Consider the following 22,714-nt stretch of genomic DNA (forward strand, 5'->3'; position numbering starts at 1 on the left):
GAGGAGGAGGAGGGCTAAGATCCTTGGGTGAAGATGGACCACTAGTCATGAACACGGGCCAGGGCCTAAGCCGTTCCTTGCCACTACGTGTCGTAAATGGCATATTGCCAACTTTACGTTTCTCCTCAGATGATTTTAAGTTTCTCTTTTTGCTTTTTTTTGAGAACTTGGGCTTTTTGGATTTTACATGCCCTGTACTAGGAGATTGGGCATCGGGCTTGGAAGACGACGTTGATGGCATTTCATCGTCTATGTCATGACTAGTGGCAGCAGCTTCAGCATTAGGAGGAAGTGGGTCTTGATCTTTCCCTACTTTATCCTCCAAATTTTTGGTCTCTATTATATGTAGCACAAGATACTGCAGAATGTGTGAACTTGGTAATATTGCAGTACCAATGGGCTTATACTGCAGGATTGGTTTTGCTAATTTTTTTGTAATTTAATTTTTTTTTAAAAAAAAATTTTGTATTTTTTTTTTTTTTTACATTTTTTAAACACTTGGGAATATTGGGGAAATAACTATGCCCTTAGAAGCACAGAGCACAGGACACAGCACCACTGGACTGATACTGCAGAATGTGTGAACTTTGTAATATTGCAGCAGTACCACTGGACTTTTACTGCTGAATGTGTGAACTTGGTAATATTGCAGTACCAATGGGCTTATATTGCAGGATTGGTTTGGCAAATTTTGTTGTAATTAAAAAAAAATTTAATTAGTTTTTTGTATTTTTTTTTTTATTAACTTTTTTTAAAATTTTTAAACACTTGGGAATATTGGGGAAATAACTATGCCCTTAGAAGCACAGAGCACGGGACACAGGACCACTGGACTGAACAGGACACAGCACACAGGACCCAGCCGCACCACTGAACTCAAAATTGACAGAGCACAGCACACAGCACCACTGGACTGATACTGCACAACACAGCACAGCACAGCACAGAACTTAACAGCACAGCACGAGATCTACCAGGACAAAGGACCACCTAACACATCCTCCCTCTACCCTGATCAATGCCCGAGTGAAGATGGCGGCGACTAGCGGGGAATTTATAGGTTCCTAGTATCGCGAGAACCGACAGCGGGATTATGACTCAGAGCCTCGGTTTCAAGTTTTCATTTGGCGCCAATACCTGGATCTGTCTCGGATCCGACTCGGATTGGAAAGGTTCGGGTGGGCTCGGATTCACAAAATCCGAGTGCGCTCATCTCTAATTATGAGTAGAATATTTGTGACTTGGCTGGAGTTTTCTTTTACTTTTCCTTAGTAAAATATTGCATAATGAAATTGGTTCATTCGTTTTGAATAGCCTTGTATGTTAAACACCAATAAAATAACTTAACACTTATCATTAACTTGCATTTATTTGCTATATGATTGAATGAATGACAGAAGTTTATAAAAAGTATTGTAGCCAACATTATTTAGATCTTCCCATAAGTAGGATGAAATTACACCTCACTGTAAGCAGTAGGACAACTCTAGGGAGTTCAGAGGTAGGCATTCTTTTTAATAAAAGGAATGCAATGATAATAAATTATAAAAAGAGATTAGAAACATTGGCTTTATTTACTTTTGAAAGGGCATCTTAGAAGTAACCTAATTAATATGTTCAAATATATTCAAAGTCAATATAAAGATATGCTTAATGAACTTTTATATCAAAGACCCTATAGAGAACAATGGGTTATCAATTGCAAATTGAAGCAAGACAGTTTCAGCATGAACATATGACGGGATTATTTACTGTAAGGATGGTTATACTGTGTAATTTCTGTACCACATGAAGTGATGATGGAAAATTCACTAACATAATTTAAAAATGGATTGGGTAATTTTCTTGCAAGATCTTGAGGTATAATTACATATATTATTGGGGGTGCTGATCCAGGAAATTTATTCACTTGCCATCTTGGGGGTCAGAAAATAAATGTTCCCCCCTGTGAGGCTAAATTGGCAAATATAAGACTAGGGATTTGGGAAAATCAAGATACATACCGAATGTCCTTTACATGAAATATACAGTACCTTATTTCACAGTCTTTTCATATGAATACTGTACTTTGCAATCTTGTGAAAATGATTGTCAAAGTATATAATATATTATTAGAGTGTAACATACAAAACAATGCAGTGTATACTGTAAAATTTGAGTCAATGTAGTCCTTTAGCAATAGACATATACTCTAGTCTGTGATTCCTTCTTGGAAGGGATATAGTAACTCTTTCTCTGGAATAATTTAAGCACAGTTACCTAATGCAGAAGGAAAGGAAGAAAGGGAGACACCATAATGTGCTATCAATGAGAAATACAGTTGCCTCTCCAGCTATAGTTCATGCTCAGATTGTAACAGACTTATGTATATTTAGCACACGTCAGTCACAAGCTTCCTTAGAACATGTGATAGTTAATGTTTCTCTCAATTTGAATACTGGAAGTGGCTTTGTGTCAATATTATTTAGAAGTACAGCTGAGTTTTTAAGGAGGTTGTAGTATCCTCTAACGACTGAGTTTATAATGCTTTCATAAATTGGTAATCATATGCTACAGTTGAGAATAGCAATCTCACTTTTTTGACCTAGGCCCATATTGCAATGTACAAACGTCCCAGATTTTATGTTCCGCAAGGCCATATTTTCTAGTCAATAGATTCCTCTGGTAATCCAATATCAACTGTCACCTTGGTATACAGCCTATGCTTAGTAACACTGATAATTGTGTAGTTTAATGAATTTAGTCCATCTCTGTGCATTCGTATTGCAGCTTTTTTTATCAGACGAATACTGGGGAAAAAAATAAGAAAATAAAGTAAATAACATGAAATGGTAAGATTAACAAACAATTTAGGAAGTAGATAACTCAGACATTATTCTTTAGAACCTGATGTGATATAATATAGCTTATATATATGCAATTATTGTATGTTACTTTAATACAATTTATGTTAGAGGAAGGTAGGAATACCTATAGTTCAATTAGTAAAAATAACTTTAAGGTAAATTGAGTTCATTGTTGATTTTAGGTCATCATTATTTGCCATTAAATTTGAGTCAGACATCAGAATAAAACAAGTGTGATGTAAATGTAAAATGCATAACAAATATAATTTAACTATGAATTTGGCTCTTATTAAAAATGTTACATGTCTAGTTAACACACCCTAGAATTTTCTTTTGTGCACAATAAACTTTACAAAAGTAGTAAAAACAATATTGATGAAAGTGCTGTCGGAAGGTTAGAAAATTTCATTGAAGAGAAAAGTGCATATTATGGTGTCTTACACATGATCAATTTCCCAGCAGCACGCTGATCCTAAAAAAAACCCCACACTTTTTTTTATCCATTGTATGTTTTATTTAACCGATTTAACCTTTTTCTTATTTGCCCCACAGCTAGTATGAAAATCCTTTTTTACAAATAATTTATGGCCCTATTTGTCCCAGAACAAATTTATTCTTCCTAAATATACCATAACTCCATTTTGGAGCATTTCATTAAGCAAAATTATCTATGAACGTTGCTTGACCCTAGGTCTCAATTACTAAACAATGTTCCTTTCCAAGCTTCAGGATGTAGAAAAAGGCCTATAAACTATCCTTGAATGTTCCCTGATTTGATATTAGTGGTTCAAATAAATCAGCAACAGGACAAGTGATAAAAACAGACATTTTGGACTTAAACAGAGTATTTGTTATTTGTTTAGTACATGGCACAACATAATTTGTTTGGTAAATATTAACATATTATTTTCATAATTCCTAGTTAGGTTATAATTATGACAGTCATGACAGCCACAAAATTAATATGCCCAAACACATTACCAAAGTGCCAATGCCACACCTCCTATCTTTTGTGATCTAGGCAGGACAGTCCCAATCTGAGGGCTCTGTCATGCTATTCCATCTGCAGATACCTTTGTACCACCGACCAGTAAGTTGGGAGGTAAGTTGCTCTGGATAGCAGAGCAGCGGTAAATTGTACCACTAGCACCTAAACCTGCCACTGAATGGTATGGCAACAAATTAGTCTTTCTTAGAGAACCAGGGTAAGGGGCAGCTTAGTGTTTCAGAAGCGCTGGGCACACCTGTGTGATATGGCCATGCCCCTTTAACTGTATATCCCAATTTGCAGTACTGCAAAGTTAGGTGGTATGCAACCCCCTAAATTTTGTCTAATCAGCACAGTTCTATCTTTCTTTACTCCCACCATAAAGACTTTTGCACATTGGTAAAATATTATTATTATTGTCAGCAGTGCTAGATAGCAGGGTAAGGTCTAATAAAGAGGTTTTAGATAGCTTTTAAATATCTGAAGGCTATGGGGTAGACTGATCAGGGAATAGGGCGGCAGTTCCCAAACTGTGTGCCGCGGCTCCCAGGGGTGCCGCGGCGCTGTCATTGGGGTGCCGCGGGCCAAGCATTGAAAAAAATTAAAAGCACAGAAACTTACCAATCCGCCGGGCACCGGGACCCTGAAGACTCCTCTCTCCCACAGCTGTCACTGAATATCGACGTCAGTAACAAGCTGCTGCGGGAGAGAGGAGGCTGCTGGGTCCCGGTGCCCAGAGGATTGGTAATTTCATGTGCTTTTTCTTTTTTTTCTATGGCTGGCGTGCGGCAGAGGAGAGAGGGAGCGTGACAGCGGGGCAGAGAGGGTGACAGCTGGGGCAGAGAGGGTGACAGCTGGGGCAGAGAGGGTGACAGCGGGGAATAGAGGGTGATAGCTGGGGCAGAGAGCGTGACAGCGGGGAAGAGAGGGTGACAGCTGGGGCAGAGAGCGTGACAGCGGGGAAGAGAGGGTGACAGCTGGGGCAGAGAGGGTGACAGCGAGGAAGAGAGCGTGACAGCTGGGGCAGAGAGGGTGACAGCTGGGGCAGAGAGGGTGACAGCTGGGGCAGAGAGGGTGACAGCTGGGGCAGAGAGCGTGACAGCGGGGGCAGAGAGTGTGACAGCGGGGAAGAGAGGGTGACAGCTGGGGCAGAGAGCATGACAGCTGGGGCAGAGAGCGTGACAGCAGGGAAGAGAGCGTGACAGCTGGGGCAGAGAGGGTGACAGCGGGGGCAGAGAGGGTGACAGCAGGGAAGAGAGGGTGACATCTGGTGCAGAGAGCGTGACAGCTGGGGCAGAGAGCGTGACAGCTGGGGCAGAGAGCGTGACAGCGGGGAAGAGAGGGTGACAGCTGGGGCAGAGAGCATGACAGCTGGGGCAGAGAGCATGACAGCGGGGAAGAGAGCGTGACAGCTGGGGCAGAGAGGGTGACAGCGGGGGCAGAGAGGGTGACAGCTGGGGCAGAGAGCATGACAGCTGGGGCAGAGAGCGTGACAGCGGGGAAGAGAGTGTGGCAGCTGGGGCAGAGAGGGTGACAGCGGGGGCAGAGAGGGTGACAGCTGGGGCAGAGAGGGTGACAGCAGGGGCAGAGAGGGTGACAGCTGGGGCAGAGAGCGTGACAGCGGGGAAGAGAGGGTGACAGATGGGGCAGAGAGCGTGACAGCGGGGAAGAGAGGGTGACAGCTGTGGCAGAGAGCGTGACAGCTGGGGCAGAGAGCGTGACAGCGGGGAAGAGAGCGTGACAGCTGGGGCAGAGAGGGTGACAGCGGGGGCAGAGAGGGTGACAGCTGGGGCAGAGAGCATGACAGCGGGGAAGAGAGCGTGGCAGCTGGGGCAGAGAGGGTGACAGCGGGGGCAGAGAGGGTGACAGCTGGGGCAGAGAGGGTGACAGCTGGGGCAGAGAGGGTGACAGCTGGGGCACAACGGGGCAGAGGAGTGTAACAGGGGCAGAGAGGGTGACAGATGTGGCACAACGGGGCAGAGAAGTGTAACAGGGGCAGAGAGGGTGACAGCTGGGGCACAACGGGGCAGAGGAGTGTAACAGGGGGAGAGAGGGTGACAGCTGGGGCACAACGGGGCAGAGGAGTGTCACAGGGGCAGAGGAGAGTAACAGGGGGCAGAGGAGTGTAACAGGGGCAGAGGAGTGTGACAGAGGGCAGAGAGGGGGGACATCGTGAGAGAGGGCAGAGGAGGGGGGACACCGTGAGACAGGGCAGAGGAGGGGGGCATCGTAAAAGAGGGCAGAGGAGGGGGACAGCGTGACAGAGGGCAAAGGGGGCAGTGTGAGAGAGGGCAGTGTGTCTGGATGCAGAGGAGGCAGTGTGTCTGGATGCAGAGGAGACAGAGTGCCTGAGGGCAGAGTGTCTGGATGCAGAGGGGGCATTTTTGCATACAACTAAATAAGTATTTCTGTCCTGACCTAAATACTTATTTCAATTTTTTGACCCAACTACTTCTAAAACAGGACTGCTCAATAATTATTTTGGAGGGGTGCCTTGAAAAAATTTGGAGACTCTAAGGGTGCCGCGAACTGCAAAATTTTGGGAACCACTGGAATAGGGAATTAAATAAGTGGGTAGGCTTGTGAGAAGTCTTGCAGAAATTAATGAGAAATGGTTACTGGCGGTAAACTATAGGTAAATCTAACAAGGCAAGAGTTAGAGTATTTTGATATGATATTTGAATGTGTATGACAGGGTGGAATTATTGAGAGATTTGTAAGTAGAGGTGAGTAACTTGATGTGGGTTTTGGAGTATACAGCAAACCAGTGTAGAGAGTTACAAAGTCCTGCAGCAGATGCGGAGCAGCGAGAAAGAAAGATCACCATTGCTTCAGCATTTAAGATGGTTTGAAATGGGGATAGGTGGTTGAAGGGATGCCAGATAGGAAGAGGTTGCAGTAGTCAAGGCGGGAAATGATGAGAGAGGGGATAACAGGTTTGTGGTATCTTGGGTAAGATAAAGGCAGATTCTGGCAATATTTTGTAAGATGGAGGTATCATAACTGATATACTAGCTGTGAGGAATAATGCAGAGGGCGGAGTCAAGTGTGACACCAAAGCAGAGTTCTTGAGAGACTTAGGGAAGGTGTGTTGTTATTGAGAGATATTTTTGGAGGTGGTGACTCTGGGAGGAGTGAAGATGACAACAGAGGTGGAACTAGCTAGCTGTGGGCCTCGGTACAGGGAAGCAGGGAGGAGGGAACTGGAGCCCACAGCTCACTAGTTCCCCGTGTAGCAGTCCCCATTATCTCCATGGGCCCTAGTGCACCGTACCTGCGGCACCAGTGGTAGTTCTGCCACTGGATGACAAGCTCTGTTTTGTACCTGTTGAGCTTTATGTAACATTTAGATATCAATATGGAGATAGCAGTTGGTTACACAAGATACTACAGAAGGGGAGAGATACATTTGGGTGTCATCAGGGTAGAGGTGGTATCAGAGGCTGAATTAGCAAATTATTTTGCTGACAAGGAGGATATTGTGTGCCAATGTGTTTATTTGTGTGACTGTATTTTGTGTGTATGGATGTGAGAGACCAGCTTCAGAGAGTGTTTCAGCTAGGCAATTAGTTTTTTTTTAACAAGAATGTTTAGAATACATTTTTGCCAGAGTATACAGTAGAAGAATTACACTATCCTTATTTTGCACAAATAAGACAGCCTGTAATTTTGTCAGAGATCAAATGAAAACAATAAAGACAGTGATTGTTAATATAAGTGTAATCCCCTGGACCTAGTGCTCATCAGAAGAGGACGGGGGGAAGCCAGGAGCGGAGGATGCCACAAGCTTATAAGCAAGGTGGGCTAAATTACTGTCATTAGAGAGCAGTGTAACTCATACTCGTGTGCTAAAAACTGCAAATCCAAGTATTCTTGAGCTGTAAGAAGCCAGGAAATTATATCAGAGCCCACCAACAATTGGATCTTTTTCACCAGATTAATAGGAAAATAGGGTGATAAACAGGAGTGTGGCAGAGGAGAAGATAGGCAAAACCATATTCAGGATGGTAGCCATACACAGAGTAGCCCTATCAAACCAGAAACAAATATTTGCAAGCCTTCTGCATATTTAAGAGTCCTGAAGCATAGAGTCTGAACAACACTTGACTACTGAAGATGGGGGGAAACAGAGGACCCAGTCAGTGTGAGTACTGTGAATGTGAGAATCTTAAAACCTAACAGCAGCTTAGATAGATTTGACCCCTCACAGAGCCTAAAAGAAATGAGTAAGGCATCACATGCTATAGACAGAGCCACCAGCCTCACTGTCACGAAACGGGGTGCTACTGCACTGAAGATTTTTAATTCATCACCCGTTTCTTACAGTTTAATGTACTGTTTAATCCTTGACCCAGTAAATACAACAGAGCATCGGAGTATAAATATGTATTATTATTTCATGTTATCAGGTACATTTTGGCCTTGCTATTACCTGTATGAAATGTAAAGAATATTGCCACATTATTATTATTATTATTATCCTTTATTTGTTAGGCGCCACAAGGTTTCCGCGGCGCCGTACACAGTACAAAACAGTCGACTATACAGGGTGAAACAGTACAAAACAATAAACAAAAATACCAATACTTCAGAAATTCCAGGCAGGCTGATGCAAAAAATGGAGCAGAAGAACAGGTAGGGAGACATGAGGGAAGAGGGCCCTGCTGAAGTGAGCTTACCTCCTAAGGGAGGGAGAACAGAACAGGCACAGGGGGAGCCAGAAAGGTAAGGGGGAGAGCGAGTTGAGAGCGAGTGGCGGGGTTATGTGGATGGTTGGTATGCTTTGAGGAAGAGGTAGGTTTTCAGCGCACGTTTGAATAGCACTGAGTAGGAGAGAGACGGATGGAACGAGGGAGTTCATTCCAGTGAAGGGGGGCAGCGCGGGAAAAGTCTTGGATTCTGGAGTGGGAAGAGGTGATAAGAGTTGAGGAGAGGCGTTGATCGTTGGCCGAGCGCAGGGAGCGGGCAGGAGTGTGAATGGAGAGGAGGCTAGAGATATAAGGGGCAGTAGAGTTGGAGAGAGCCTTGTAAGTGGTGGTGAGGAGTTTGAAAAGGATTCTGTAGGGGAAGGGGAGCCAGTGTAAGGCAAGGCAGAGAGGGGAGGCCGAGGAGGAGCGGCGTGAGAGGAAGATGAGTCTCGCGGCCGCATTGAGTATAGAACGGAGGGGGGAGAGATGGGAGTGGGGGAGGCCAGTGAGGAGGAGGTTGCAGTAATCCAGGCGGGAGATGATGAGTGCGTGGATGATAGTCTTAGTGGCATCCTGAGAGAGAAAGGGATGGATGCGGGTGATGTTGCGTAGTTGGAAATGACAGGCTTGGGCAAGGGCATGAATATGGGGGGCAAAAGAGATAGAGAAGTCGAGGGTGACACCCAAGTAGCGGAGTTGGGTGACAGAGGAGATGGTGGTGTTGTTGACGACAATAGAGAGGTCGTGGTGGGATGGGAGTCGATGGAGGAAAGACAATGAGTTTCCTCACTTGTTGAACCTGCTATCGCTAAGGAGCCACATTGTGTGAAAATAACAGGACAGAGGAGGTCATTTTGCTTGTGTTAGCTAAGGTAATTACCATTTGTCTCAAATGTCCATTGTTATAAGGTGTGACGTAGATTTGGTTTGTAATCAGAACAATGTCTCAATGTAAAGGGTATTGTATCAAAATGTAACATCTCCATGGAAAAGCACTTCAGGGGTTAAATTACCCCTCCACAGGGAACACTCAGGAGCTGAGTGAATTAATCTACCATTGTTCCTTCTGGTTGCTCCCTATTGTCCACTAGTGAACTTTAGAGACCGCCAGGAGCCAGACCCAGCAGGGGTCACCTGAGCGAAGACACCTGGAGAAGGTAGAGGAGGGTAATGGGAGGGTGATGGGTAGTGTGAGAAGCCCACCAATCGAGATCTTTTGCAAATTCCCTGGGCAGGCAGTTCCCAAGGTGGGATTAGGAGGTGATAAAAGAGGCTCCTCGGGGAGCTGGAGATGTATATGACTGACTCTGCCAAAGATGTGCTGTGGAACCTATCTCACTGGATTTATATGAACTGATCTCCTCACTTGTTGGACCAGCTATTGTTAAGGTGACCCTGCTGTACCTATCCCACTGGATTTATTTGAACTGATTTCCTCACTTGTTGAATCTGCTATCGCTAAGGGGCCATGCTGTATTTAATCCTATTCTGCAGAATAAATCATTCTTCTATTTTTTACCATATCTGAGTGATTTGGGAACCACATATCTTCACACTCACCAAGCAAGCTGCTATACTAACAGACAGAGCTTCTACACTTACAAACAAGGCTGCAAGACAAAAAAGACTGTCAAGTTGCAAGACAGGGCTATAAGATCATTAGAGCTAGCTGCAAAATTATCAGAGAGAAGTGCAAACGCTTAGGGAAGTCTTCCATAGCCAGATATTAACCTGTCAAGGAACCTGTGAAAGCTGCCAGAGAAACGGGGAGTCCAGTTCCTGTCCAGAGAAAAAGAGGGAGCAAGATATCAACTAAGAAGAGAAAGTAAGACATCAGTTTAGAGAGTGAGAGAAGTGTAAACACATTGTCAAGAGTGTTCCAGTTGTCTGCTATTAGACCATTCATCTCTGCCATTATTCCAAGTTCCTGCTGATGAAATTGCCATCACTCACTTTACATTGCCATATGGTGAGTACAGTAACTGGAGGACTTTCCAGGTCTTTGACTCGTGTTCAGAGTTGGTCAGTGGCAGCTGTATATATGAGTAACCTATCTAATACTGCATTGCACCACACCTGGGGAAAATGTATCAAGCTGTGAATTTCCGTTGAGTTTGAAAAGTATTTATGTTGCCTACCGCAACCAATCAGATTCCAGTTATCATTTATTTAGTACATTCTACAATGATAACAACGATACAAATGATAACTAGAATCTGATTGGTTGCTATAGGCAACATCTCCACTTTTCAAACCCGACGGAAACTCGCAGCTTACTACATTTAGTTATTTGCCCCTTTAAAAGTCTGTTTGAGACAGAGGTACTACATTGCCCTGTGCTGCTGAGATTACTTCACCCTCACCTATCCCTACCAAAAGCTTAAGCTGGGTACACACTACAGAAATTTCAACCAACTTTTTATGCCGAGCGATTTTACATGCGATCGATGTTCCGATCGCTTGGGTCCCTGGACTGCATACACACTAGCCTTGTTTAGGACAGTAAAGGGAAGAGCGGATGTCCGTTTAGCGACTTTTTACAGCCATATTGTCGTGAGCAATGACTGTAATTTCGTACTCACTGTTGTGGATCGGTCGGAAGTTTATACACACTACACAACTGAAACGAGATTGGAACGAAAATATTAAACGGTACAACCAACCAAATGAGGCGACAATCGTCCATTTGGGCAGACTTTCGACCATCGTGTCACTGCACACACTGACCCGACTTTTGAACGAGCGTTCGTATGTCAGCTGATTTAGCCAATTATTGGATGAAAACTGTGTAGTGTGTACCCAGCTTTAGCAGTGATTACCGTTCAAGGGATTAATCCGCCCCTTTCCACTACACTTAGCTATACCTGTTGAGGATCAATATATTGTTGCTGTATTGAGTCTCCATTTGCTTTACACATTGAGCATTGATCTCCTATTATTATTACTTTCTACATCTTGCAAGGTATGGACATTTGTTAATGTTATCTGCATTTAATTATCTGATTAAAACTGCAAATCTGTAGGTAACTACAAAATGTAAACCATCTGCATATCTACAAAGTACTACTGGTTGTAGAGAGTCCTAAAGTAACATAATATTGTTGCTGTGCTGAGTATATTACCATGCCTAAAGGTTTAATTACAGTGTTCTAATCGTTATAGCTTCATTACATTGCCATTATCTTTATATTGCACTGTGCATGGCATTGTCAATTGTAGTAAATGTTTATCATTTCTCATATTTATTCCTGGTATTGGTATTGTTTTATTCAACTCCTATTCGTCTTAAAGTGTATGCATTGCCACATTTACCATTTAACACTTTATGGTAATACCACTCTGAAAAACAACTATTTCCATTATTGTTGTTCAGAGAACAAATAGTTTGCCAGCACCACTCACTGCTTATCATGTGTTACCGGGTACCATAGATTACCAGGAGCCTGATTCATTAAGGATCTTAACTGAAGAAACTTTTTATTTCAGTCTCCTGGACAAAACCATATTGCAATGCAAGGGGTGCAAATTAGCATTCTGTTTTGCACATAAGTTAAATACTGACTGTTTTTTCATGTAGCATGTAGAGATAACAAATTGGTTGTAAGTTTTTGCAGTGTGTACTTAGCCTTGCTTAGGTTGTGATTTTGACAAGTCAGGGATCAACAAAATGCTACCTCAGAGTGTCAGATTTGGAAGTTAATAGTAAATGGGAGATATAATTTTGGGGTAGTTTAATAATATTTAGACAGACCAGGTGGTTTTGTTATGATGAATCCATTCAGGTACCCATGTCACACATGTCCCAATGGTTCCCATCATAAAAACCATGCTTTCTTTTTTCTTTTCATTTTTTTAAAAAAACAACATTGAATTTTTGGTGGCCTACAATTTTCTATGGTGCATTACTCACACAGTATTGTTACAGTACTCACATTACTCGTTACAGTATTCACTTGTATGCCAGTTATCTCAGGAATCACAAGTGTAATATTTGGGTTTTGGGCTTTATTAACCATTTGCCCTTCTTTGCACTTACCTCTTTGGGTTTTGTTCATTACCCTTATCTCTACTGTGTAAAAATGCTTTTGCTTTAGAAATGTTTTGACTTTGACGTTCAATTTTCATCCCTGCGGTTATCACCCTGTAGGAAAAGATCAACAAGGTCAGCTATGCTTTTCAAGTTAATGTTACAAATAGTATCTCAAACAGTGCTCTGTATTTAGTTATTTTTACACATGAACTGCCATAATTCAGAAAAATTGCAATATAACTGCCTAGCAAACAATGAGACAGCATAGATTATCTTTAGCTCACCCTTGGCTGTACATGATTCAGAATATCATAAAACATTTTGAAAGTGATTCAGTTTTATACAGATTTTATAGGTATATATCTAGTGCTCGAATACGACGATATGCCATACCGCCACTTCTCCCACTGCTCTGATTGACACCTCTGTGTGCCTGTGTATATCCCCTCTTTCCCATCCCCTAACATGCCACCTTCTGTTAGTTGATGCAATCCCTCCTCCTATACTAATCCACCAGCACTCTGCCCCGTAGCTCCTGTGGTGTCCATCGGACTTACCTCTCCCTCCACAGATGTGATGCCTCCTAAGATCCTCTCCCACAGTGCTACTTGTCTGATTTTTTTGTGCCCCCCGACAAGCGGCGCAGGGATGCCAGCTGGAGACACCGAGGGGCTGCTTAGAGCTTTTGCTACTCTTTTACGCAGCACCCGCATCTGATGGATGATGACACCTGTACACACCTACTGCAGGCAAGTACAATAAACCAGGGCCATCATTCTTTGAAGTCTTATTTGATCTTATTTCTTGCACAGACACATTTATAGATTAATTTGCTTTACGTACACTGCAAAATAATGACTTCTATAGACTTGATAGAACCTGTGCACAGCAACAATATTTTTTTTTTATATATCTTTGAAATGGTTGCCTGAAGTAAGAGTTAACAAAATGGTGCAGTAGAAGCTTTACCGCACAAATCAATTTTTAGCAGTAGTCAATTGCAACTGAAAAGAAGCATGTACTACCTTGAGGCCTCTGGTTGTCAGTTAGCCAGGTAACAAAAGTTCAGGAAGCCAATAGTCTTAGTATGTTTGTTATCTCGGGCTATATTCAGTATATGTATGCTATGCAAATGCATCAACCACGGTGTCTAATACATCCCACTTGAATGGTAAATTATGAACTGAAAATTGTATCCACCTGCAGTACTTATATTTGTGCCCCACCTCTGCACATCCTGCCCCTTCTTCTATATCCTGTACTGTCTCATCCTCTTCTCCCTCCTATACCTTATCTCCTCTTCTTAAACATCCCACTTGCCATTATCTCTACCCTGTCCCTCTATCACCCCTTCATTCTACCCTCCTACAACTTGGACCATTTAGCCTCCATCTCTTCTGCTACACACCAGAACCACAGAGCCTAATGTCACATCTGCCAGTATTATCTCTCATTACCCCCTCCCTATAGAATGTAAGCTCTTACGTTCAGAGCCCGTTACCCTATGTCTCATATCTGTCCACACCATTTTCCTTGTAGTCCCAGTCATGTTTCTGTATGTCATGAGATTTGGTCTGTTAATTTTAGCCAAACATTTATTTTTCTGCCTAACTGTATTAACTTTGCTTTTACGTGTATGTTTTATATGTATGGTTATGTCAGGTGCTACAGAATCTGTGGTGCTATAAAAATGAACAGTGGTGATGATAAAGTTATGTGGGATTAGGAGGGGGGAATTCAACTATCAAATTCCATTCACATTTTTCATACCAGCATTTCTAAATTTTCACTTCGACCACTGGGTATATCACATATCAGTCTTGTGTACTCATCTAAGTTTTGATCACCATTTTGTAATTTGCCTCTTTCTAGATTTGAACAGTCTGTAGGTATTGAACTTAAAGATCAGTCACTGGTTATCTAGACCTTTGTTGTTTACTTGCTCTGACTTCTTTGTGGAATCTAATTATGTATTGTTAGACCTTGTGCTCCCCATGTAATCTATTAAAGAAAATCCCTGGCTATAAAATCACACAAACCTTGCGTGTGCTACATTTTAAATTGTTCTGCAAAGTTTATTAACTTAACCTTACTATTTCCTGGGCCTTGTGCTTGGCTGTGCCTCTTTGCTCTTCCCTGGTTCTCTGGCAATGCAGCCTGTGGATTTTGTTTTTTCAGCCTAGTGCTCATGCCCATTCTTTAACCTTGCCTTTCCTCCTATTGGCTCCAGCCTCCATAACCACCCAATTCCCTCACCTCTATTTAAAGCCCCTGTGGTTGCAAGATGGTGCTGTCACTCACCGGACTGTTAGTTCCTCTGGCTCAAGACCTAGTCCTCTCTCTGTCTTGCCGGCGCCTGTCTTGCCCAGGGGTCTGCGCATGTGCAGACCTACAGACTGTTAAAACCTTGTTTCTCTCCTCATTGGATGATTAATTACTTCTCACTATTTAACACACCTGTGGTCCTTCTACCTTTGCCTGTTCTTGGTTCTCATTCTGCTGAGGTACCAAGGAATTCCCTGTTCCTGTTTATGGTACCTGTTTGCTGTGGACGCTACCTGCACCTGGACAAGTCTCCATTCCACATTAGTGGTAATACCTGTCAGCCGCAGATCGCTTCATGCTACCTCATATCTTATCTGCACCTGGACACGTCTTCATTCCACGTCAGTAGTAATACCTGCCAGCCGCAGACCGCTCCACGCTACCTTGTATTTTATCTGCTCCTAGACAAGTCTTCACTCCACGTCAGTGGTAATACCTGCCAGCCGCAGACCGCTCCATGCTACCTTGTATTCTACCTGCTCCTGGACAAGTCTTCATTCCACATCAGTGGTGATACCTGCCAGCCGCAGACCGCTCCATGCTACTTTGTATCTTACCTGCACCTGGACAAGTCTTTATTCTACGTCAGTGGTAACACCTGTCAGCCGCAGCCTATTCTAAAGCTACATTGTATGTTACCTATTATCGGGACTAAGTTTTACTGTGCACCTGTAGTGATAGCTGCGAGTCGATGACTCTTCCACTACACTGTGTTATTGGCTGTCCGTATAGACTTTCCTTCAGTTGTCAAGTATCTGCCTGTTTTAAGTTACCTGCGTGCTAGGCACCTTGGAACTCTCTCTTGCCATTAATACTGGCCATCATACTTGCCGGGTCATCATTGTTTCTACTACTCAGAGACTATATATATCTTCTGGCATTCCCTCTTCTATTCAGCTTGAGCAGATCCGTGTACTCATTGTGTATAGCTGTATCCGCATATTCACCATACTCCCCAGAGGGCCACAACCTGCACAGTGGAAGCTGCTAAAGCCCATACTTCCTTGCGGGAGTTCCTGGAGAAGACCAGCCACTGTGTTAGACTCTGCGCCTCTGGTGGGTACAGCTACATCTGGTGAATTCTGGGTCAAAACTCCTAGTGCCCGTGGCAGGTGCTAGGTATGAGGTCTCTAACACTGCTATCTGACTCTTGGTTCCTGTTCCAGCCTGTTGCTGGTAATTTTTGTTCCACTGTATTCCTGGTAATAATCTACTATTCCACTGTTTTCATGGTAATTCTCTCTGCTTCAGTGTGTTCCTGGCAATTCCATCTATTCCAGTGTACTCCTGGCATTTTCAGCCATCCACTGCATTCCTGGCATCTTCAGCCATCCTCTGTATTCCTGGCATTTTCAGCCATCCACTGTATTTGTGGCCTCATTATCCAGTATATACCAGGCACCTCTATTCATTTTGTACCTCTTATATTCACTATTGATTATACTTATCCGTCAGACACATCTGATACCTGTATGGAGGGCCACAACATATGTGAGGATAGTAGAGAAGCCCATACGCCTAATGGAAGTCCCTGGTGAATACCTATCCTACATTAGAATCTGTGCCTCCACTATAGGTATCGTCAAACCGGACTGGCTGTTCAAATCCTTTTGGGTTCCTGTGTGTTCCTGACACGATGTATATGTGAAATGTAAGTTATTTAGTAGTTAATAAACTATTATACTTTTACTGAACATAACAAACCTTTGATACAGTTCATCATCTTCTCCTCCCCAGCCCCAGAACATGTTGGAAAAGCCATTCACTTTTAGGAACTGCTCCTTTGAAAAGGCCACTACTCCTCCAAATACTGTCTTGTATCTTAACCTGAAAGTAGATAAAACATAGTATGTATATTGTATATAAAACAAGTTCTTGTTTACAGAAAATATATTTAATATACATTAAAACTAGGCTGGATATGACCTCCTGTCCTCAAATTGATAAATAGTCATTGTTAAGAAATGGGTTCCCACTGGACTGAGGACTTTTTATTCATCACCCATTTCTCACAGTTTAATTTACTTTTTAATCCCTGGTCTAGTCTATGTATATATACCAGAACATCGGTGTATTATGTGTATTGTTATTAGGTACGTTTGGTCCTTGCTATTACCTACAATATTGTATGTATTATAAAGCGAAAGAATATTGCCATATTGTGTGAAAATAGCAGGAAAGCAGAAGTAATTTTGATTGTGTTAGCTAAAGTAATTACCATTTGCCTCAAATGGCCAATGTTATGAGATGTGGCTTAGATTTGGTTTGCAATCAGGATAATATCTGCATTAACTAGCTGGCAGTCCAAGTTAATTATCTAGGTCAACAGGTAACCTGAGACCTGTAAATTAGGTCAGATAATGAGCAATGTCTCAACAGTAATAATAGCATTGACAAAAGTATTAATATGTATCAATGTAAATGTTATTGTATCAAAATGTATTTCAATCTTAGATTGTGTAATGCTGCAGATACAATGTGTCAAATGTCTTAATGTGTCACTCAAGTTTAAAGTTTCATGTTAGTCCCTGATATAATATTGTAACACTTGTTAAGTGTATCTAGCCGAAAATATCAACTTTAAATTTCAGTGTACAAATAAGCTATCAGGTATTTGTGTGCTACATGAAAAAAAACAGCCAGTATTTAATTTATGTGCAAATTAATAAACTAATTTGCACCATTTGCATTGTAACATGGTTTTGTCCAGAAAACATTGGTAAGAAAACATTCTCAATTTCTTGCCTAAGTTGCTTAATGAATCAGGCCCAGTATGTTTTTTTTTTATGTAATCTCTTTTTATTGAAGTGAAGCAGCATATACAAGTGAATGTAACAGTATTAACACATAAATATAGATATAGTACTTCAAGTATTTTCGTTGCATATCAGCAATTGCCAGTTCACCTAGAGTGGCGTATATCTGCTTAACTTTTCTTGTATAAAATAGTAAAAGAAAGTCAGGGGGGTGGGGGATAGAAAGATAGAAGGGAAGCTTGGGAGGAAGGACATGGGGGGGGGGAATTGGGTTTCATACATTCCACTGAGCAAACAACACTGAGCCTTTAAATTCAATCCATTCCGACCACATTAAGTAGAAAGCTCTATTTTTATCCTCTGCCGCATATATTATTTCATCCATTTCCATATAAAAGTCTATTCGCGTAAACTATTCTTTTATAGTGGGAGCTAGCGGTGATTTCCAGTGAACCGGAATCACAGCCTTGGCAGCGCTATTGAGAAATTTTATCGAGGACTTTTTGTATTGGGAGACTGGCATATTGGTATCGTTGAGTAGCCAAAATCTCAGGCAGTTTGGTAAATCGGTTCCCACAATTGATTTGGAGATGAGAATAACCGCTTCCCAAAAAGGTCTGATTGCTGTGTATTCCCACCATATATGTAAAGGAGTGCCTGAAGCTCCTTGACATCTCCAGCAGAGATCTAGGACCCCAGGGAACATCTTTGCCAAGAGGCTTGGACATCGGTACCACCTAGTTAAAATTTTGTAGTGTGTTTCGACCACTCTTAAACTAATTGAGCTGGCTTGAGTGCGCTGAAATATGACTCCCCATTCTGACTCAGGTATGTCCATGCTTAACTCCCGCTCCCAGTCCCTGGTGAATTTGGGTAGCGCTTTGAATAGATGTACTATCAAGATCTTATATATAGATGATAATGTATGCCTGGGGAGTTGAGCCGCCGTGCATAGAGTCTCAAACTGTGTGCACGTCGTACCTGCCTCCTCGCGGACTCCCCTAGAACCTGCAAAGTGTCTCAATTGAATATGCCTCCAAATTTCGACATTGGGTAAGCCCCATTTTGCCTGTAGATCAGCAAAAGGTATGACTCCAGACCTGCCCACCAGCTGGCCGACACGGGTTATCCCTACTTGGATCCAATGTTGGAAAGAATGTCTTGCGAGGCCCGGGGGGAAATCTGGATTGTCAAAAAGTGCCGTCAGGGGAGAGTGTTTTGTGGAAATGTTTGGAGTAGTTCGCAGCTTTGACCATCTGGCCAGGGTAGGAGAGATAGTCGGGTGTTTAGTCTTGGGAATAGAAGACTGCCATGGGACAAGATCAATAGCTGTGTCTAACACGTAATCCTCAATCCAAACCCATTGTCTATCTCCTCCTCCTCTTGTCCAATCGAGAACCCTGTTCAGCATAACCGTGTCGTAGTATGTTGAAAAATGTGGCAGCTGAAGGCCGCCGTCACATTTGCGCTTATATAATATGTCATGCTTGAACCGAGGTTTCCTGCCCCTCCAAACAAAATGTCTAATGGCCTTATGTAGCTCATTGAACCATGAAGTGGGGACATGTATTGGGAGTGTGTGAAGGAGATATAGAACTCTCGGGAGTAGGTTCATTTTTACAATATTAACTCTACCCATCAGGAAAAGTCTTTCTGTAGCCAGCCCATTAAATTGGAACGTATAGTTGCAGTAATGGGTAGGAAGTTATCTGCAAAAATCTTTGAGTTGTCTTTATTTATGATCACACCCAAATACTTAATATGTGTGTGGTGCCAGGCAAAGGGGAAAGCCAACTTCAAGCCTTCGATTACGTTAGGTGGAGAGGAAATATTGAGGGCCACTGACTTTGAGAAGTTAATTTTAAAATTAGATAGCTCTCCGAAAGTACGGAATTCTGAGACTAAGTTCGGAATAGAAACAATTGGGTTCGTGAGGACTGCAAGAAGGTTATCCGCGAAGAGTGCTAGTTTAAATTCTCTCCCTCCCATCTGTACTCCGGAGATATCCGGGTTTGCTCTAATTGACCGCGCGAGTGCCTCCATACATAAGATAAAAATCAAGGGAGAAAGGGGGCAGCCCTGCCTTGTTCCGTTAGCTATTTTAACGGGTTCTGATAGCTCTCCATTAACTCTAACTCTGGCCGTCGGGAATGTGTACAATGTTTGGATTCTTGCCAGTCCCACGGGCCCCAAACCCAGATGCCTAAGTGTCCCCTGCATAAAATCCCAGTCGACTCTATCAAATGCCTTTTCCGCATAGGCCCAGTATGTTTAACGGTTAAAGTGTCCACTGATACACCCCTGCTGAAAGGGGGAGGATTGAGAGATGTGACTCTACTCCCTGTGTATATATCCGAGAATATAAGGAGAGCAGAATGTCAATAGAGGTAGTCCAGCTTGGAGGATCCTGATGTAAAGATGTCAGCAAAAAAAAGACTCTGGGCAGGTATTATAGTACTGCCAGAGGAAACCCTACAGAACAGGGTCTGCGTGAGACAGTATCCCAGGCTGGGTGATATGGTAACTGTCTAGCTAAATGGTATGGGTAATAATGCGGGAGGAGTATGGTGCTCAAACCAATATTGTAACATAAACAATTCTATATAAAGATACACTGTCTGTACCCGTATTGAGTTGTGTCTCTGGAGCTGGACTGGTGATTACGTAAACAAAACTGGGTGGCCTGATAATGTTCCTCTGAATGTAGTGAAAGGACTAGTGCCGATGGTGATTACACTAGCAGAGGAGACCAAACAGGAACTGGATTGCTGGACCGGACTGGAAACGGAATGCTGGACCAGACTGTAAACAGAATGCTGTAACTGGAATGGAACCAGAGTGCTGGAATCTGACTGGAACCAGAATGCAGACTGCACTGACAGAGCTGAATTAATAGCAAGACTGTAAACTGCTGGGAATCAGGTTGGCATCTGAAATACTACATTGCACTGGCAACAGGTAAGGGCTCCAGGAAGTCCTTTTATAGTTATTGTTGATTCCTGATTGGAGATTGCAGTCAGCTGGACAGAAGCAGCAATCTGAGTTGCTGAGATGGATCAGGTGACTATATCCAAGAGGGCAGCTCCCATGAACTGGTTTTGGAGGGAATCTGAAATGGAGACTGTTATCACCTGATTTGCTGACAGGAATCATGTGACTGAATCCAAGATAGCCGTCCCCATACTTTGATTCTGGAGGGATATCTGAAGTGGAGACAGACTGGACTGCATCTTACAGAGAGGTCTGAAACCAGCAGAGCCTGAGGACCACAGGGACAACCTTGAAAGGCAGCGAAGAGGTAAGTGCTAGAACCTGAGAGCCTGGTGTGTGTGATATACACCTTGATACCTTGATACACTTCCTTATATAAAGGCGCCTGCCAACCTTCAAGATGCCGGGTGCTTAATCTGGTAAATGTGGACAAATCAGAAAAAATGGAAAAAGAAGGAGAAGAGCACCTGATAGTGTATGTTGAGGAATGTCTAATCTAATCTATATAGGTGCTCATAATTATGCATACCAGATGTGAATGTCAATCAGGCATATTTACATATTGGTTCCACAGATATTAAGAAAAACTCAGTCTTCAGGGGCTCTGATCAGAGATGCCAAAGAGAAAAAAAACAGCATAGTGTAGTATTTTCTATAGCCAATATAAGTGAACACACTAACCAATTGTGCATGTGTGTACCAGATAAAAAAGTAAAGAAGGGTTACCTGTATTAGTTATTGATATTGCTGTGCACCTGGTCCATCCTATTTTCCTTCCAGCTTCCAGCCCACCCTAGCTGGATGAACATCCAGTTCATCTTCAAGTGCAAAGGACACTTATGATTTCATGGACAGAATGGAGAGGAGGAAATGGCTGTTCATTTGGGTCCACAGAAATATGTCTGCCCCTTGTCTGACTTAGTCAATAACAGAGACACACTGTAAAATTAAAGCTAATTCACCTGAAACTGATCTTCTGGTAAAAACTTTACTTAGGAATTTCCATTGAGCAGAATGAACAAACCATGATTTGTACTATGCACAACACCATTCTTAGCATCACTTTTAACATCTCAGTACAAAGGCAGGACTATATATCGCATGTGTCTGTCTGCGTGTCAAACTGTGTCCCTTGTAAATATCCTAAAAGGTCAGACACCAACGAAAATAAGTAGGGTGTGATTAGGATAAAACAGAAAAACTACTTACAGCCACTGTTGTGACCTCTGGCACCAAGTAGCACAATACCAAGATGACATGTTTAAAAGATAAAAAAGTTTAATTTAAATAGCAGGTTATTTCTAAAAAAAATCCAACATATAAGGATATTTCTAGTTCTGCATAGACATGGTTTTGACCACAAAAACATTTGAAATATCCCATGTATGTGTGTGTGTCTATGTGACATGGGAGAAAGGAGGGATATAGAGCCCTATTTTGTAGATGCTTGTTAGCACTATTTAGTTAAGTAGAAAAACATTAGGTGCTATAACTTAATATGTATTTTATTAAAAAGTGTTAAAAAGCATGGAAAACTTCGGAGCTAGGTGGCTTCCAGCCATTCAGTTATACTTGTCGTACTACCATTTTTCACTTGGATTATTGGTCCACATTTTGTATTTAGAGCTTAAAAGACTTGGTCCAGTAGTCAATAATTCTGGCATGGGAGGCAGATCTGGTAGAGACAATAGATAATGACTGGGAATAAATAAGATAATACAGCAGAAATCTCTACCTGCATACAAATTAAGAAAAATGCCTATAAGCCGCTCTACTGTTGGCATTTTGTACCTGTGAGACTTAATAGGTTTAATCCAGATGTTTCTGACAAATGTTGGAGAGGCATCATACTTTAAAGAATGCCTTCCTTTTTAGCTATAACCTATTCAGTTCTAAAATTGTCGCCAGTCATTTTCTACACATACAAGTACTCTTGGGTCTACTCCCTCCTATTGATCTGCTATACCACTTGTCCCCTTTCCGGTCTCCTCCTTTCCTTTCTCTTGAAAAACAAAGATTATTTACAGTTTCAATGTTAATTTAGGTAACTGATTGCATTGTGACACTGACCTTGACATCTTATCTAAATC

General features: G+C 42.4%; 1 protein-coding gene across 1 annotated transcript in view; it reads right to left on the reverse strand.

The window, feature by feature from the left end:
• Positions 1-2,644: 2,644 nt before the first annotated feature.
• Positions 2,645-22,714, reverse strand: part of LOC142106864 (beta-1,4-galactosyltransferase 1-like) — an 81,775-nt gene continuing 61,705 nt past the window's right edge. Inside the window, exons 4-6 of the mRNA XM_075189905.1 lie at positions 16,582-16,704; positions 12,559-12,663; positions 2,645-2,789 (exon numbers count right to left, since the gene is read on the reverse strand). Of these exons, the coding sequence (XP_075046006.1) occupies positions 2,645-2,789; positions 12,559-12,663; positions 16,582-16,704 (373 nt within the window). The remainder of the gene's footprint in view (positions 2,790-12,558; positions 12,664-16,581; positions 16,705-22,714) is intronic.

The sequence above is a fragment of the Mixophyes fleayi genome, chromosome 1 (genome assembly GCF_038048845.1).
Source record: "Mixophyes fleayi isolate aMixFle1 chromosome 1, aMixFle1.hap1, whole genome shotgun sequence".
Taxonomy (NCBI): Eukaryota; Metazoa; Chordata; class Amphibia; order Anura; family Limnodynastidae; genus Mixophyes; species Mixophyes fleayi.